This window comes from Colias croceus, chromosome 1, assembly GCF_905220415.1.
Source record: "Colias croceus chromosome 1, ilColCroc2.1".
NCBI lineage: Eukaryota > Metazoa > Arthropoda > Insecta > Lepidoptera > Pieridae > Colias > Colias croceus.
Window position 1 is genome coordinate 7,939,096 of NC_059537.1, and position 18,562 is coordinate 7,957,657.

An 18,562-nucleotide genomic window follows, 5' to 3' on the forward strand; every position below is an offset into this window, starting at 1 on the left:
TGGCTGACTTTCACGTCATAATGTCCGTACTCTCAGCCACTTCCGGTGGGCCATTTTGCATAACAGACGCCCTATAGCTTTTAAAATTATCAAGAAGTCATCGAGATACCTAATTTAAATTCCATCAACATACCCCGTAAAAGATAAGTACCTAATAACTTTATTACATAGATTATACTCTTCTTTGGAATCTCAATTTTTATGATTTAATATGACAATCTCACTGAAATCATGATGTTAAGAGCTATTTTAAATGTAGGTATATAATTTTTAAACTTTTGATAAATTAAAAAAAAACCTGATATGTGAAAAATATAATAAACATGTTTTCTATTTATCTTTTTTGTGTTACGTACAGTGTTAAATTACCATACTCCTCCTAAACGGCTGGACCAATTTTCTTCCGATTCATTGGGTAGATTTGAGAATCGGTGGTTTGAATTCGATTTGATCCAACATCTATTTTTCAAATCCGTATGTAATAAGAGTAAGGCAGAACATTTGCCACACATTTGCCGAGACAGACAGTTGGTATGAAGGTAGCTGAAGACCCAGATAAGAAATATGCTACTTTTTTTTGGCCCGGACATCCCACAGGAACAGGAACTATGCGGGTTTTTCTTTGAAACGCGGGGGAAGTCCCGAGCGGAAATCCAGTAAGTAATAAATAATTAATAGGTAATGATAAGTAATATATGAATACACAGGTAAGCATTTTTTATAAAAAAAAAATTTTTATGTCAAGTGTTCAAGTAGGTTTTTCTATTACAGTCTATAGTCCAAGTGATGGCTTATCTGTGCTTATGACTGAAATTGTGTCAACTGTCAAATAAATGACATTGTTGTTTGATTTGTTGAGTTTTGGATACCTATTTTATAAAATTAAAACTGGTATCAACTAATTCCATTTAATTAATAACTTGAATGTATTGAATCTTTAATGTATAAAATGTTGTTTTAACATTGGATTAGATTATTGGGTTAAATCGAGAATGGCTGTCACATTAAAATATATAATTGCCGGTTTAGTAAGATACTGGCTCATACACACGGATTACTGGCAAACAATTGCAAATAGGGTTGAAATAGCAACGCCTTTAAACTCGTGGAAGAGATTAATAGAAGGAGTTTACTTATATGATCATGGGATAAATCCATATGAAGGTGATTCCTTTCATGAATCGCCTATAATGCTAATATTCTTTCACTTTCTTCTCAAGTATGCTCCTTACGTTTTACCAGTAGTATTTACACTAATTGACATGCTCACAGCATACTTTCTGTTTAAAACATCAAAAGCATTTGTTCAAATACTTCAAAATAACCAAGAGAAGGCCAAGAAAACAATTGCAGAGGACTCCAAGACATTGCTTTTGGATGAAACACATTTGAATGAAGTTCCAGAATATGTGTTATCTGTGTATTTATTCAACCCTTATTCTGTACTGAATTGTGTTGGAATGACTACAACAGTAATACAAAATCTATTAGTGGCTGTTTCCTTGTGGGGTGCAGCGAGTGGCCATAGACTTTTAGCATGTTCATTTATTGCTCTTGCTACTCACCAAGCCCTATATCCAATTACTCTTATTGTGCCAATATCAATACTATTAGCAGATGTCAGCAAAGGGTGCAATAAATGCTCATATATAAGGACACTTTTAGTTTTTGTTGTGTGTTGGGGATTCTTGATCTTCATATCAGCATTTATTATGGATGGTTCTTATAGTTATGTTTATAACACCTATGGATTTATGTAAGTTGGTTAATGTTTGTTACCTATGCTCATAACAAAACACTGATGTATGTCTGTACACTAATTCTCAGGAACACTGGACCAATGTTTTCACTGTGTAAATGCTTGCGGCCAAATTTTGACTGGCAACCTAGTCAATATAATATATTCTCCTAATTATAAATAATACATATACATAAAAGTTTGGTTTTAGCAAAAATACTGTGAACATACTAATCCTGGGGTGGGATCTTAGACTAATATAATATGTACCACGGGGGAAGCCAGGGCAAACCGCTAGTTTTAAATAAATGTAGTAAACATACTTTTTAGATTTTTATTAATTTATTTTTAAAACTGGTCATTCATATCCAGGACTACTAAGTTCTTACTTTTCCTAAGATACATGCTTCAAAATTATAAATAAATCATTTGTTTTAGTGTTGTAGCATGTAATTTTGTACATTGGATGTTCGCTAATAAACTCTTACTACTAAAATATATTTAATTTATTTTCAGATTAAATGTTCCAGACCTGAAACCAAACATTGGGTTGTTTTGGTACTTCTTTACAGAAATGTTTGAGCATTTCAGATTATTATTTGTATGTGCATTTCAAATAAATGCCTTAATTCTATATGTTGTGCCATTAACGCTGAGATTTAAGAAAGAGCCTGTATTGTTAGCTACTGTTCTCATTGCACTTTCAACTATATTCAGATCATATCCTTGTATTGGAGATGTAGGTTTCTACTTGGCTCTATTACCTATGTGGAAGCATTTATTTACATGTAAGTAAATCTGTATTTTAGCACTTTTTTTATTATTCAACAGAGATTAAAGATTAACGTTGTATTTAATATGTTATGTTGATAAAACAGCAATTAAAATAATCTATTCGAAATACATATAATGAATATAAATAAAGTGAAGTTTTAATGGTAATTGCATAATTTGAGATGAATAATTTTTCTCATATTAATTATTCAATTACTTTAAATTTAAATAAATCCCTGCATACCAAACCAGACTTTAAAATAGGCAAAAATATAATTTAATACAATTTATATTTCTATCATGATATTATTTAAAATATCTTAGCTTTACATCAGGCGAGATTCTGGCGCGCACGCAAGCGCTTACCTATCTTCAGTAAAAAAAAAAACAAAAGTTAAATATTATAAATATTTATTTCAGTTATGCAGCAGAAGTTTATAGCTGGTTGTGCGTTTATCATCACATCAGCACTTGGACCAACAGTGTGGCACCTCTGGATATACTCAGGATCGGCAAATGCAAATTTTTTCTTTGGTGTTACCCTTTCATTTGCAACTGCACAAATATTCCTCATCACAGATTTAATGTTTGCATATTTAAAAAGAGAGTTCACACTGAAGCATGGTTCGTCTCGTCAAGTTGATGGGAAACCAGCAAAGTTGGTCTTGAGATAACTCACTATATTGCATAAATTATTGTTTATGAAATAACGGAACAAATTCATTCTTTAACAATGTGTGAAATGATGTCGCATGGATTATGCATTTATTTTAATATTTGATGTGAATGTGTTTAGTTAATTTTTTGCTTATTTCTATAGACCAATGTGTGTCAATCGAGACTTTGTGTAAATATATGTAAATGTTCTATGATTTAGAATAATATTTAATTATGAAATGTCATTTTCTTGTTACACTCCATGGCTGTTGCCTTGTTGATAGACAAACATTATATAGGACAATACAAATTATATTCCTCTATTGGATTTTAAGTGACATTACTTATTCCTGTTGCTTTTAGCAAATGATAAGGTACCATGGAAATTAATATAGTGCATTGAGATTTGAGATTATTTAACTGCAATTTTTTAATATGTATGTGAATACCTACCACTTGGATGATTTTAAGTTGGATTGAAGTAATGTATAGGTATCATATGAAAATATACATGTTTCATCGTAATAGAGCTCATGTACAGATATTAATAGACGCATAATATATAATCTTACATAATTGGAATTGCCATGTCATCCTCCATTACACTAATGCACTTTGTTTTGGTTTTTAGTATTGTAAAATTGTAAATAATCTTGTGCTTCACATTCGTTTCAGCAATTATAAATTTATACGATGAAATTTTGAAGGATATCATGTCTTTTCGGTTTATAGTAATTGCTTTGCATTTATAAAATAATTAGTATTTAATAACAACTTGGAAAAGAATGGTAATTTATTTATTTATATAGCGGTTAAATGTTATAATGGGTTGTAAAGTAATACATTCTATCAGTAAAATGAGATTCAAAGCTATGTCCATTACTGGATATAATAAAACTGTAATGCATTGTATAATGGGCGTTGCTAGCATGATACCTATCTATAAAAATTGAGCCCCGAGCGGCCCGATCTGACCACGATACAATCGATTTTCTATTGTGTCTGTGATTCCGGGGGCTGAGTTATTACTAATAAAATCTATCAATTTCATAATTGACTTCTAACATAGTGAAATAATATTACCTTGAATATAATAAATATGATTCTTACATAGAAATGTTACATAGATGCAAAGCTAGGCAAATGAAATATTACGATTATGTATTTCTATACCAAAATGTGTTTGTGTTATTGTCATTCATACGGTTTTATAAAATAAAAATAATATTTTTACAGTTTTAGTTTGTTTAGATAAAGTATACCTTTTCGTATCACCCGAACCCGATTCACATAGGTACCCAACGCCCTACTTACTCATTGAATTTATCTTATCTAAACGAATCTGTAGTAACACACGCCGCGATAATACAGCGCTATGTATTTTAAGCAGCTAATGTGATTATAAAACAATAATTGTGAACTATGAAAATTCTGTTTTTATTAATTATTATATTATGCAGTAAGTACATACTCCAATTTTAATCATTATCGTTAGTTCTTGTCATAGGACTACAACTACGTGCTGAACTGTAATTCAGATGTTAATCCATTACTATGTGAATGTTGCATATTATGTTTTTCTGGTTAGGTATCTATATAACTATAAATGTAATTTCCCACGATTGTGTTTTGTTTTCAAAAATACAATGAGTCGTTATTTTATGCAACATGCAAGTTCTGCATGGATGCATAGATTGTTGGGCTTTATGTTGTGATTATAGATTCTTACTAATTGATATTGTACATTTATGGGAGTAAATGAATACAAAAATTTGTTGATATTAAAAAGCCCTAAGATATTCTCCTGAGAAATGGGCCTGATATTTAAATTTATAAAAAAAAAATGTTTTTACATGGTTTTTACTTTCTTTATTTTGTTTGTGTCGTTCGCTTATTATTATTTTTATTATATCAGATGCTTTTGGAGAATTATTGCCTAGTATTCCTACACATTTACTGGAATGTTACCGAAATGGGGGACCCAGTTTGGGCGCACCAAAGCGCCTAGATGTATTCCTATCTTTAGTCAGGCGATTGGAACTCAAAGCAAATCTAGATTTGAGGTTGTTTAGCACAGCTTTATTGCGAAGGTATGATATGTTTTTATTACCAATTTATTATTATAAATGTATATTTTTAAATTCAAGAAGTCGCCGTCTAAAAAGGATAAGTAAATCGATACTTATCCTTTTTAGACGGCGACGATTTAATAAAAAGAAAAAAGGTACTGTATACCTAATACTATCCAGAAAGTAGACAAAAAATATCCTAAAATAGTTTGTAAAATTTCTTTTACCTAACTTTAAACGTTTCTTTTCGATTTATAAACTTATAAATTCCATAAGTTTTTTTATACTCTATATTTTATATACTACTTACATACAATATACTACTTACTTAACTACTTACATATAATATAATTTCAGTTTGCGGCTTGATGGAGTGGAAAAAGCCGCCAATGTAGTTGAAACAGAGTTCGTCCTGCCATACAGAGCTTCAGCTTTCCAATTTCACAAATATAAATTGCTAATGGATATATTTTTACCGAGCCAAGATCTGATTGATGCGGATGAATTCTTCTCTACTGAAGAAAAATGTTTACTTCACAAGATTATAAGTTCTACAGTGCGACCCTGGGAAAGAGGGGATGAAAATATAGTGTGCCCGTTGTCCATACAGCAAAGACAAAATATTGTTTCGTCAAATAGCAGGTATGTTTCATTTTTACAATTATAATTATTGTGCTTTGATGGCAACCTGTACGACTTCCCTCTTTAAACACTACGAAAACACAGTAAAAAAGGTGCGATAATTTTAATATGTTCTTATTATTTAGACATTTTTTAAATAAAAAAACTCGGCGTTAGATGTCTTCATTCAGGACTTATTTCTAAAATATTTCTAAGATAACATGCCACTTATTCTACCGATCGTGTGTCCATAGGATCAATAGCAGATGTCCCATTGAAGATGGTGTGATTCAATCAGCATGGGGTCCTATATCTCCTGGAACACTCATAGCAGCCATCGCGTCGTCATTAGAAGCTCAAAGAATATTAGTCACTGATATATTACAAGCAAATTTATTCAAAGCAGAAATCCCACCAACTTTACTTAACATGGCTTTGAAAGAATGGGATTTAAAATTGGAAAGATTAAATGATATCGAGGACCCAAGTGGTAATGCCGCTACTGATATAAGCAATATATGGGCTGCGACATTAGCAGGTAATGTTTTGACCGGGTTGGTAAGAGAGCAATAAAAAACTTTTTCACTAATTCATTCGAATCTTGCCTCATTGTCGAGTTTTGTCTCATCTTTAGTATTATTTAGAAATTCCCATAGATGGCGGTATAACTGTTAATTTCCTTCGATTACGGGGGCGAAACCGCGGTTGACTGTCTTAAAAATATTTCATGAAAGAAAAGGAACAAATATTATGAACATCAATCCATATAATATAAATTTAATATTTCCTTGGAGCTAATATGTTTGGGAAAACTACTTTAACGATTATAATATCTTTTTATTTCAGGGGATTTAGCGGAAGTAGCATTGAATCAAGGGTCGAGAGTAGGTGCAGCACCCCAAAGGTTGATAGTTGGCACAAATAATAGATGGAATGATACATTATTACCGCGAGATTTTTATCTGTTTATGCAAAATAGTTCATCAACTGATTGGCATATGACGGACGCTGAAATTTTGGCGGGAATTGATGGTAAGAGCCATTTTGTGCTTAAAAAAGCTATTATAGACGAACAGATTCTTCGTGTTTCCTATTGTAAAAAAAATATCCGGTCGTTACCTTTTTTCAATAATTCTAACGATAAAATTGTATATTTAAAATATATTGCTTTTATTTCAGGTTTAATCTTGGCCAATTACGTACCATCATGGATCGAACAACGTAGAACGTTGCGATTATCGCAAATTATTGAGATGTATTATTCAAACGAAGGCGTATCGTTTGAACCCAAAGTGCGGGCGTGTAACAGACAAGCCTTGTTCTCAGATATAGTGAACAGAGAACAATTGTTCAAGGAAACTTCTAGATTGGCACATATATTGTCGTTACGGCAAATCACAGTGTACATACCGGTCGATGAAATGAATAGAATCACTGACGCGGCAGTCACTGCGTTCATGGATTATGTTCGTGAGTATGAATAAACTGTATTGACGCATAATGAGAACAACTGATTATGCAGGGCGTTTCTGGAATGATTTGATTAATATCTATGTAAATAATCAATTTATCGATAGTCTAGATTGTTCGACGAGGCGCAAGAGTATTTGTATTGACAATATCTAATTATTTGTTTGCTCAATTTGCACTCTTTACTATAATTATCGGATTAGCGAAGTTATCATAGTTACAATTTTATTGAAGTGTATGAGTTTGTTTCTGACTATTCAATATTAATATTTTTCAAAGATTTGTATGGTTTTGTGTTCTAGTACAATATTTTCGCCTTTTTAGACAAGGTGTCTCATGAAATGCATAGTGACGTTCTAGTTTTTAATACGATTAAAAAATATGTTATTTTTCCAACGATCATATTAATATCATACATTTAATACATGTAACTATATAATTTTCCAGCATCACTATTACGGCAGTACCACGTAGAATGTTCAGCCAGTCAAAATATACCCGCCATGGACTTAATTATAGCTACCGACAGCTCGTGGAGAGGATATCAAGTAGAACAATTTTTGTCGTGAGTTTTTATACGTATATTTGTTAATTTGGCAAGGCATTTTAATATTGCCTGGTAGAGATCACTGCTTAGTGATAAAGCCTCCAATTGTACTACATCTTTCAAGTACCATATTTATTGTTTCTTGTTATTTAATGATTGTATTACAATGAAGTGTAATAAATAAATAGCCTCTTTATTCTTAAAATTAACATGAAGCACTAAATAAATAACAATAATATAAAATTTTGTTAAAGGTGGATCGGTGGCGCACTTGAAATCAATATGCAAAAGAGTACAATAGCCTTACTTCACGGAAACACGGGCGCATGGATCGTACCAAAAAGTCAAAACCTGACCAGCGCTTTTACTACTTTATCCAACTATACCCAAGAATGTATGAGAATTGCACAAAATTAAATGGATGCGGTTGTAATAATAGTGACTCAAGCTTTTTATTTTAGGGCCCAATCGTCTAAACCTCCCGAATGTCATATCAGCTGTAATACAACACATACGGAATGAGACGCTCGAAGATATTGAATACATGAGAAGTGCGGGCCCGAGTACGGTGGTTCTGATAGTCAGTCCAACAGATCAGTTGTCTTCGAATGAACTGAATAGATGCAGAATGCTCATGAACTCGTTACGTACCAGTTTCTTTGACGTATACTTCGCCTACGCAGCGCAAGATACGTCAGACTTCAAATACATCAACAACGAATATATGGATTATTCGGAACTATTTTTAACGGTTGGTGCTTGTTTGTGGAGGCGGTGTTTGGAATGTTTAAATATAGATGTGCTATTTTGGCAGTGTTATTCATGTTTTTATGTAGATGAATAACTATTTAAATTCAATTTTTTCACGTGTTAATGTAGACAAAATAATGACAGATTTTCGGAATTTTTTTTAAGCTATTGCATAGCTTCTATCGCGGGCCTTGAGCGCGGAGACCGAATCTAGAAATTCCGTAACGTAAAACACCTCACGCTCCCCACTCCGACGGGCACGGAGGTGTGGCTTGAAGGCATGCTATGCAATAGCTTTACCGCAGCAGTCCCCGAGTGTCACACGTCTTTTTTTAATTTTTACATTTAGAACACTTAAAAATATTTTTATTATATATAAATTTCCTTTAAGGTTTCATCACCATCAATAACAGATGTAACTACCTCAGTGGCTACGCATTTGGTGAAAAACATAATACCATCGCGTATATCGGGTCCTCAATGTTCGTTCAATAGCACGAACTATGTGCAAGTGCCGTATGAGGACTACGTGCTGCCGGGCAGAGAGCAGGCGTATCGCATCCATCCTTTTTATTTGAGACAACAAGCTATTATTAATGTACAGGTATGTTTATTTTATGACTATATTGTGGCAATTATTTCCACAATAATAATTATTAAAGTTTGCCGTTATTTTTCTGGAACAAGAATGAATCAAATCTATTATTATTCTGAGAAGAAATCATTGCGTAATTGGCATATTGCTAAAATATTAACTGAAAATTATCGCATTGCATTTATTTTTTATACTCATAACTTTTTTATGGGTAAATAATAATTATGACAATGTGAGTTTTAAAAGCGTTTAATTTAATAGCATATAACTATTTTTCCATAAATCTATTATTATTGTGTTATAAATCTAATATGTAGTAGAATGGACCTGACCTAAGGTAGTGGCATTGATATATATTTCTAGTCACACTACCGCTTTGCCAACTATAATATATCACAGTAAGATCAACAGTGTAATGGCGTAATTTTGTAGAAAATGTATTCCAATGGAGAATTTGGTCAATATAAAACATAAATTAAAACAAGTATTATGACGCCGTTTTTTTTTAATTTCTACCTCTCTGTAATTGGTGGTGATATCATTTAATTGGCTGTATTAGAATATAAAAACTAAAATCTGGAGTCAATAATCTATCCTGACCTTGTTGATTTGACCCAAAAAAACAACATCATCGTAACTTATTCCCTAATGTACTTCTTTAACTTTGCCATTTTAGCATTGATGCTAATAAATACTCCATATAGGTATTAGGTACTTATGCAATGCAATAAAGTGTGGATTACAAAATAACTTTGTAACACTAGCTGCGTCCCACGGTTTCGCCCGCGTAAATGAGTTTTTCCTTTTAATCCTAATGAAATATCAGAATTAAAAGTAGAAAAAAAAATACTTCTTATTACTTACATTAGTCAGTAGAAGTCCAGACAGTCAGACAAAAATAAAAAATGACTACTTTTGTATATGGACCGTGTATTATGTATACATCCATAGGTATGCATTTTGTAAAAAGTTATTTTAATTTTACAAACAGACACTATTTTTTTTTTGTACAGATTAAGATAATATCGTTTTGTTTTAGTTTCGCAACGATGGCCACGGCAGGATCTTGGTGTGTATGTGGCGTGGGGCAGAGTCGTCTCATTCCTGCCATTCGATAAACGAACGAGAAATGTTCACGTTCAATTTGACGAAGCCTTGCCCTTCGCCGAATTTTTGCACTCCGGCCCGATTTCTTGTTACCGCGCAAACAACTTTGAACTTGTGTGCACGTAAGAATATTCTATTCCGTTGACTATTGAGTATTTATTGCGCTTACTAGACTGTAAAGTCAAGAAACTTCTATTTTTGTGTGCTTATACTAAATGAATGCAAAGATTCTGCAACAAAAAAGGTACATTTTGTCTTCAGATACAAAGACATTTTTTTTAATCCCGTATCATCTCAGGATCGGGACGAGGGGCCAGTAGATACCTACCTACTATCTGATTTGGAACTTCTACGTACCTACTATGAACCGATATAAAAATATATACCTATTTTATGTGTTAGAATATATTTATTTTGATTTTTATTAGGGTATTTGAACTCATAATAATTATGTCAAAATAAAAATGTTTCAAATCCCAATAACATCATCAAAAAGAAAAGATAAAATGTGTTTGTTTGACATTTTCCTTGTTTTCATTTCCAACTTGTGAATATAATAATGTTATTATTAATAATATTATTAATATTAAAATTATTAATATTATTTTTGAATTAGAATTACTTTATTCCATGAAATTGCTCAGGTAATCCCTATACCGGTGCCTTTTCTTCTGACATTGGTTGAGCTGCAGTTTATTTCCTTCATATTTAATTGCAACATTGCAAACTATATTGAGATTATTATCAATTTGACTTTTGTATCATATAATATTCATAATTTAACCAAACTCTTCACAATACCTAATAATAAACTTATTCAATGAACTTGTTCTACTGAAACCTTTGTAACAATTAGCGGTACTAATTATCTATCATGATAAATAAATGACTGACGAACATTTAACCCTTATAAGGCTAAAACAATCAGTCGAATACTTTCATACATACATACTATATGAAGTGCTGAACCGTTAATTTATTCTCCTTACAGATAACGATTGCCGCCTGCCGCATCAAGTGGGTTACTATATACAACATTCTGGTTTGCGCTGCCTGCCGCTCATGGGATCATCGGTCAGTACGGCGCCGATTTCGAAAGTCTTCTGGCTTTCTCTCTTGATCTCATTATTGTATTATTTGTAATAAAATTATTTTTGGATAATTTATGTTTCATTTAAAAACCTTTTCCTTTTGCCATTTTTTTCAAAGTATCATGCACATTTTTTTTAACAATACCTATTGATATGCAAAATATAAATTAAAATATCAAAAAGAAGAAATCTACCCCTGGTGGGACTCGAACCCACAATCCCCGGCTTAGGAGGCCGATGCCTTATCCATTAGGCCACAGGGGCTGGTGATTGAGCAATCGAATTTATGTATTAGTATCATTTATAATTTATATACATAATAATAATATCATTATGAATGCATATATTTTTATATGCAGTCCATAGTTATTAATTGAGTATTATTTAGGACAATTTAATACTTATGAATCTATTTTAATTATGAAGTATAGTAGAATTTAATAAAAACCTCCTTTTACTTTATTACTGAACTCCTCTTCATTAAACTATCAATACATAGATTGTTAATTCTTATCTCAATGAATATATTGTAAGCAAAATATAAAATATTAAAAATTATATTTTAATATTCTCTATGTGTAGTTCAGCTTGATCTAGCGAACGCTTGTGTAACTAGAGCTAGCGATAAGAGTCGCCCACTAGGCGTAGTATCAACAATTGACTCATAGATAGCGTTGTACGCATTTAACATTTTTCTTATATTCCATTCGACATTGGAAGGGCGTGTTTTCTTATTTAAGTAATTTATTTAATTATTTTAAGTCATAATCAAATGACTTCTGTAATAACTTGAAAAATTATTTGCGTTAATGGTAAAATTTTTCCACATGTTGTTAAATTCGAGCTCTCATAACATCGACTCCGTGGCGCAACGGTAGCGCGTCTGACTCCAGATCAGAAGGTTGCGTGTTCAAATCACGTCGGGGTCAAAGAGTTTCATTTTTGTTGCATTTTTTATTTTTAATTGGCTTTTTCATTATTTTTACCATAACAAAAGTTTAGAAAAAATATGGCTATGTCACAATTGTAAATCTGAAGGTTTCCTTTCCATTAGGTATGTACCAGTGAGTAAGTGTTATTGAGGACACTGTAAATATGGCCTTAAGTCCACACTAATCGCTAAACAAACATTCACACATTCAAACGACTGGTAAAAAGGTAACGGGGGCCGAATTCAGCTCTTTTTATCTACCTACATCGTAAAAATAAACATTCCGTTTCATTTATTCACATTGCTAAAAATAACTACACGATTAGTAATGGAAATTAATTATGTTGCATTCGACCTTGAACGAAATCTTCAAATGTTTTTATGAGGCTATTTGAATACAAATATGTGGTGAACAGTAATTTAAATATCAAATAGGTAGTTATATACTTTATTGTTGAAAAGTGAAAACCCTAAGACTATTTTTCATAGCCCTGATACAGACTCACAAATATTAACTGGAAAATCGTCATTCCGGGCCAAGAGACTCTGTTTATTATAAACATTATAATGTCAACCGTATCGATTTTGCTTTTCAGTTAGTACGGTTTAATTGGAATGCTCTATACGTGCAAGAAAAAGCATTTCGATTTGCAGGCTCTGTCGAGACGGTCAGGTGACTGGCATACGTGTCTACTGGCGCCTTTTCAAACGAATCGCATTCTTGTAACGCATACATACGCAAATATGTCCCTGTAGTAGTCTTCATGATTACAACCAGTTTTGTGCACGTACACGAACACGCCTTCTAACTGCTGCTGTATGGGTTAGAGATATTCATGTGTTTATCCTGGAGGTCATATTATAACAAACAATTCGTACACAAAGCGAATGCGCTTTTTTCGTGCCTATAGATTTTATCACGTACACAAATGATACATATTATAATTATTAATTATCTTCAAAGAAGAAATTTAATTTTTTCTCGTTGATCAATTAAATAAATAAATTAATAAAACAACTCCTACCTACGCCGCCGTAAATATATTCTATTTTCGGATTGCTTATGGTTGTTTCTTTCTTTAAAAGAATCAATAAGTTATTGTATGCAATAACTTCTCTTTTATTGTGTGACGTAGGTATTCATAGATTAAAGTATCTGCTCATTTTAAATGGTTAACAAAGAGAAGGTTATAGGAAGCACAATGCGGCAGTACCTAGTCATAATTAATTTTTACTTGACTCTTAGAAGTGGGTATGACGCAAAGTCTAAGGAAATCTATACTCTATAGTAGGTTTCCTTTCAGGGTCAATCAGTTGGTCGAATAGGCATTTATTAGAACTGGTGTGTGTCCAGATGGAATGTCTGGCCTTGGTCGGTTCTGCTGCATCAATAAATAATTGGTGAATCAATGACGTCAACAGAACAGTTGACGCAGATCGGTTGAAGTCCAACAATAATAATTCTTTATTACTGTCAATTAAATTTTTTTGTGAACTTTTCGTCCAATTGACCCCCACAATTATTGGCGCGCGTGAGCCGCGTCACACCAACGACTCAAACGACTTAGCCATATTTTATACTAACGGCTTTGATATTTCCTTATGAAATCAAATCGACAATTCTTTTTAAATATTTTAAGCTCAGATTATAAAAAAAAATCTTAAGGTCATTATGATAAATAACAAGTATATCTAATAAATAGGTTTGCTAATTAGAACCCGAATAACCAAAACCGACCTGTTGTAATAAGACTTTTAAATGATTGTAGCATTTTTGGCTGGAACATGTTTTGTAAAATAACTTTAGTATTCTAACTTTATTAAAATTGATTTTATAGTTGGTCTCTGCTAGATAATCATAAAATATGTTTATTATATACAATGACTGCTAACGTTTAGTTCCTATATAAGAAACCAGGCGACAGATAGACATTCCATTTTTTTACTTACAGTAAGTATTTCTGTTTTCGATTTTTTTACTTACTTTCTAAACTCTAACATAAAACACTTTGTACATACTTAATTTGCTTAACATTGCATCGATAGAGGAATAAAAATGTGGACAACATTATCAAAAACCAATTGATACTATACCTATAACTTTAGAGAAGGAAAGGTGTACTTACACTCTTAATACACTTATAAATAAATCATTTATTTTCCTCAAAACTTATTAGTACAGTTACAAGAAATAAGCATCTCTATAAATCAAAACATTAACAAAGCTCCACAAGGAAAACATTTTTCTGTAAGTTCCAATAAGCCCTATGGAATAACAGTTGCGGTTAAAAATTATATTCAACATTTACATGACGTATGTCGAGCTTGTGGTTGAAGCGACACACCCACACATGCCTTCCTTCCTTCTTCATGCCTTTCGATAACTCTGAAGGCCGAATAGAGATCACGTGTTTATGCCAACTGAAACTCTCGTCCACAGCAAATTAATTTCACGTGTATCTTTAATTAAAATCATTTTCCATTGCGAAATAACCACCATATTCAGTCGTTGATATCATGAAGCTATTATACTTTTTATGATGCAATTTATTTTTCTCGTTTTGAAAAATTTGGGTGTGGCTCATTAAATGACTCATAATCACTTGTAGTACGATACGAGATAAGAATTTGAAATATCATTATGACGGACTAATTATGAAACAAATAATATGACTGCAGTCACGAGTTATTGTAGGTACCTACGTGATATATCGTATGACGTGTGGAGGCTTGGTGTAGTCCACCAATCAACGACTGCCACAGTACAAATGCGTCAGAGTCGGAAAATAGACTAATGAAACAACACAAAATCGAGCCAATATAAAAAATAACATAGCAACAAATTGAAATAAGGCACACCAATTTAAATACCTACAAGTATTAATTTTCAATACCTGCTGTAAACTACTGGAGGTAAGGAAAACTGAGCATGTTCTGCTCAAGTTTTTAAGTGATTTGATTATTTAAACTTATCAAATGCAAACCATGAAAAAAAAATGTAGGTATTGGGTATATTGTGCTGTTAATAATGTTAATAGGTACTAACGTTTCTTAATTCTTAAACATATTACACTATGTAGTATTCAGTCTATAAATAATAGCACAGTTACAGGTCATTGTCTTTGACGCCTAGAGACATGAAATTCTGATGTAACCGTTGCAATACTTGCCAACTGGCATGTTAAAGTTAGGGTTACACTCGACACGGTCGTATAGTTCGGGTGCGTTATGTATATTCAACAGCTGTGCTATTCGAATCTCTATGCAGTGACTTTATAATATTATCAAGTAAAGTTTAACTTTCACAACAGCCATGAGCCAATGTCAACAACCTCGTCACACCTCCTTTCATTCATTCTCCCTATCCCTCGCTGATGCTATTTTTAGCTCAGAACTATAAAGTTGGATAACCAAAGAATGTCGATAAAAATTTAAATTTTCTCTAATAAATTATGCAAATGAGAAGAAATGTTTTGTTAACCCAATTGAAACAACAATTCAACGTTAAAGATTACGAAAGTGTACGTCTACTGATATTTTACTTGCTAATGTAAGGAAATGTGGCTTTGGTAGTTTAGTAAGTATGTGTAAAAGGTGAAATTAGTTAAATATAATTTGTCGCAAACTATTTGAATTATTTGGAGCAATAACAGAAATAATTCGTTTAAAGAGATACATTAGACAGAAATAATTCTATTATACAATAAAAATTGACAATTTCCATGATAATGACTTACCTAGGTAATTAATTAATTTTAATTTGCACAGCTTCAAAATTAGGTACATAACTAGTTAGGTATATAGGTACACATACATTACATAGGTATTTTTTGTGAAATTGTGTTTTTGTATTCAATAAATTTAAGAAGAATGTTGTTTTTTAAATTAAAGTATAATAGCTGTTTGAACAGTGTGCATAATATTTAAGAAAAAGGAGAACACCCAAGCTCCATACAAAATTAACCCAGTCCCGACGCAAAAGGAACTTATCTCAGTTTTTTGTGTATTTTATGTAGAGTATTTTTGATATGTGTGATGCCCGCAGGAAGTGGCCTTCCATTAGATATTGCCATTCAAAAATTAAAAAAAAAAATGCTAATTATTATTTCAGAAAAAAATTGAAAATGACATTGCATTGAATATTATTTGAATTGAATTCGTCATTTGTTATGCCTAACCTAATGATTTGTAAATATCATTTCATAGACCAATAATGTTTAGTGGTCAGTGATATCTAACACTGACCACTAAACATTATTGGTCTATGAAAGTAATTAAGAAGTCTGTCGTGAAAATTAAACCCTAAAAATCTTGTCCCCTTTTCATAAGTTCTAAATGTTTATCTGATCTGTGCTTGATCTGTGTGTGTGTGTGTGTGTGTGATCTACTCGGAATTTTACTGAAAAGTCTTGCACATTGTTGTGCTTTTTTAAAAATTACAGATTACGTACATTAATTAATCCAAGCAATTTTAATAGCTATATTTGAGATAAAAATGAAAATTTTATAAGCAGGTAATTTTCAGTCAACTCAAAGCAGAAGGTACCTAACTTAATGTACCTAAGTATAAATAATAACAATTAATCAAAACTCCATCAGTATGATTTACATCAAGATTTACACAAAATAAACGCCAAGAATGTTATTAAATACGACAACCACAAGGTAATAAATATTACTAGGATTAAATATTGATTGTTTAAATGATTATATAAATATGTACCATGATTAAATGCGCAGTTACAATATACACTCTATGTATCAAAGATATCTTATTTGTAATTCACATTATATTGCCACAATTATCTTAGCGGAATCCCAATACTCTATGCATCTATATATTTTACCCAAAGGAATTCTAGATGTCTTCTAAAGGATACACTATCAGAATTGTTAATTCGATTATTCATAAAGTAATTGCGTCTTATTAAATAATTACTTATTATCTATTATTGATTATTATTTATTATACTTAAGTAATCTTTTTGAGCCGGTATTATACCTAATAGATTGAAGTGGCTATCATCCAACGGTTAAAAGTTAGTGTAATTACAAATCTAGAAATTATACAATGTGTTCCGGACATAATATTTTGTTACATTTGGGCACGTAAATCAAGCACTTTACCTTCTAACATGATTTCTTTACGATTTTAACAAACAAATAAACCAATTCTAATGCGGTGTTAATTTCGAAATTATTCTTATCTAGGTAGGTACATTTTTTGACTCCCAGCCGAGCTTACGCTGCATTATAAGAAAAATATATTTGAAACCTTACTTCTGAAATACACAGTAATAACACGTTTGTCCTAGACCCTTATAAAATGATACATCATTAATTATATTTCTATGACATTAATTATTTATTATGTCTATCAGTGTTTTACTAACAATGTTAAATACTTACAACACATTGTTAAGCCCTTTTAGAGCTACTGTAAGCAATTTATTACGGTGGCTCATTCTGCTTGTGTATCTAGAACTGACTGGTTGTACCTAATAAAATGAAGAATTCGAGGCAAAGATATTCATTAAACTCTATGGAGTAAAAACATTTCCGTTTTAGCATGCTCTAAGGTTTTAGCGCTTGTTCGCGTGGTAAATTTTGCATTCTGTAATTATTTAAAGATACATAGGTAGGTATCAATTACAATGTAGATTAAGATATATTTATTAAACAATATTCTGCAAACATCCTTGACAAATAAACAATTTTACTGCTTAGTACATACACTAATACCTACCTGTCCTAGTTATAATGCTTATGAAAACAATATAACATTTCACTCATATTTCAGACTCTTAATCACTATGCATTTCCTTTTAAACGTCATGATCAAACTATCGAATCTTCTCGGCTACTCGATAAAGCTGATTCGCGAATGCAGAATGTGGATATTACAATGCACTTGGTGTTCCCTTTCATAAACATCCACTTATAATGCATTCGCCGAGTGGAAAATTACTCCAGCTCGAAAATATAGTGTCCAAATCATCAGTGAAAAAAAAAAAAAATAAGACACTAGGTTGGTAGAAGAGTTATTTAATATGTGATTATGGAATTTGTAACCATGTAGGTACAATATTAAATATGTATCAATGCTGTGCCGTTGGCCCTAAAACCTTTGGCCTCACACATTAATTTCAGCAATCCATTTTATGCCAAGAATTGCTTTGTATACGTTCATTAATTAGTACGTTTTAATTTTC

The 18,562-nt window shown here is 31.8% G+C and overlaps 2 protein-coding genes and 2 non-coding genes across 4 annotated transcripts; 3 read left to right on the forward strand and 1 right to left on the reverse strand.

Annotated features, from left to right (window-relative positions):
- Positions 1–804: 804 nt before the first annotated feature.
- LOC123691119 (phosphatidylinositol glycan anchor biosynthesis class U protein) lies at positions 805–4,407 on the forward strand. The gene is made up of 3 exons (XM_045635360.1): positions 805–1,756; positions 2,255–2,526; positions 2,933–4,407. The coding sequence occupies exons 1-3, from the start codon at positions 993–995 to the stop codon at positions 3,184–3,186; spliced, it is 1,290 nt and encodes a 429-aa protein (XP_045491316.1). The 5' UTR covers positions 805–992; the 3' UTR covers positions 3,187–4,407.
- Positions 4,408–4,465: 58 nt separating this feature from the next.
- Positions 4,466–11,490, forward strand: LOC123691108. Its single transcript, XM_045635350.1, has 12 exons — positions 4,466–4,628; positions 5,085–5,259; positions 5,596–5,880; positions 6,114–6,397; positions 6,706–6,891; positions 7,039–7,329; positions 7,777–7,894; positions 8,131–8,270; positions 8,338–8,627; positions 9,018–9,230; positions 10,261–10,450; positions 11,320–11,490. Exons 1-12 carry the CDS (start codon positions 4,592–4,594, stop codon positions 11,469–11,471), a joined length of 2,361 nt encoding a protein of 786 aa, XP_045491306.1. The 5' UTR covers positions 4,466–4,591; the 3' UTR covers positions 11,472–11,490.
- Positions 11,491–11,610: 120 nt separating this feature from the next.
- Positions 11,611–11,683, reverse strand: Trnar-ccu. Its single transcript has one exon. It is a non-coding gene; the product is annotated as a tRNA-Arg (tRNA).
- Positions 11,684–12,276: 593 nt separating this feature from the next.
- Trnaw-cca lies at positions 12,277–12,348 on the forward strand. The gene has a single exon. It is a non-coding gene; the product is annotated as a tRNA-Trp (tRNA).
- Positions 12,349–18,562: the final 6,214 nt, after the last annotated feature.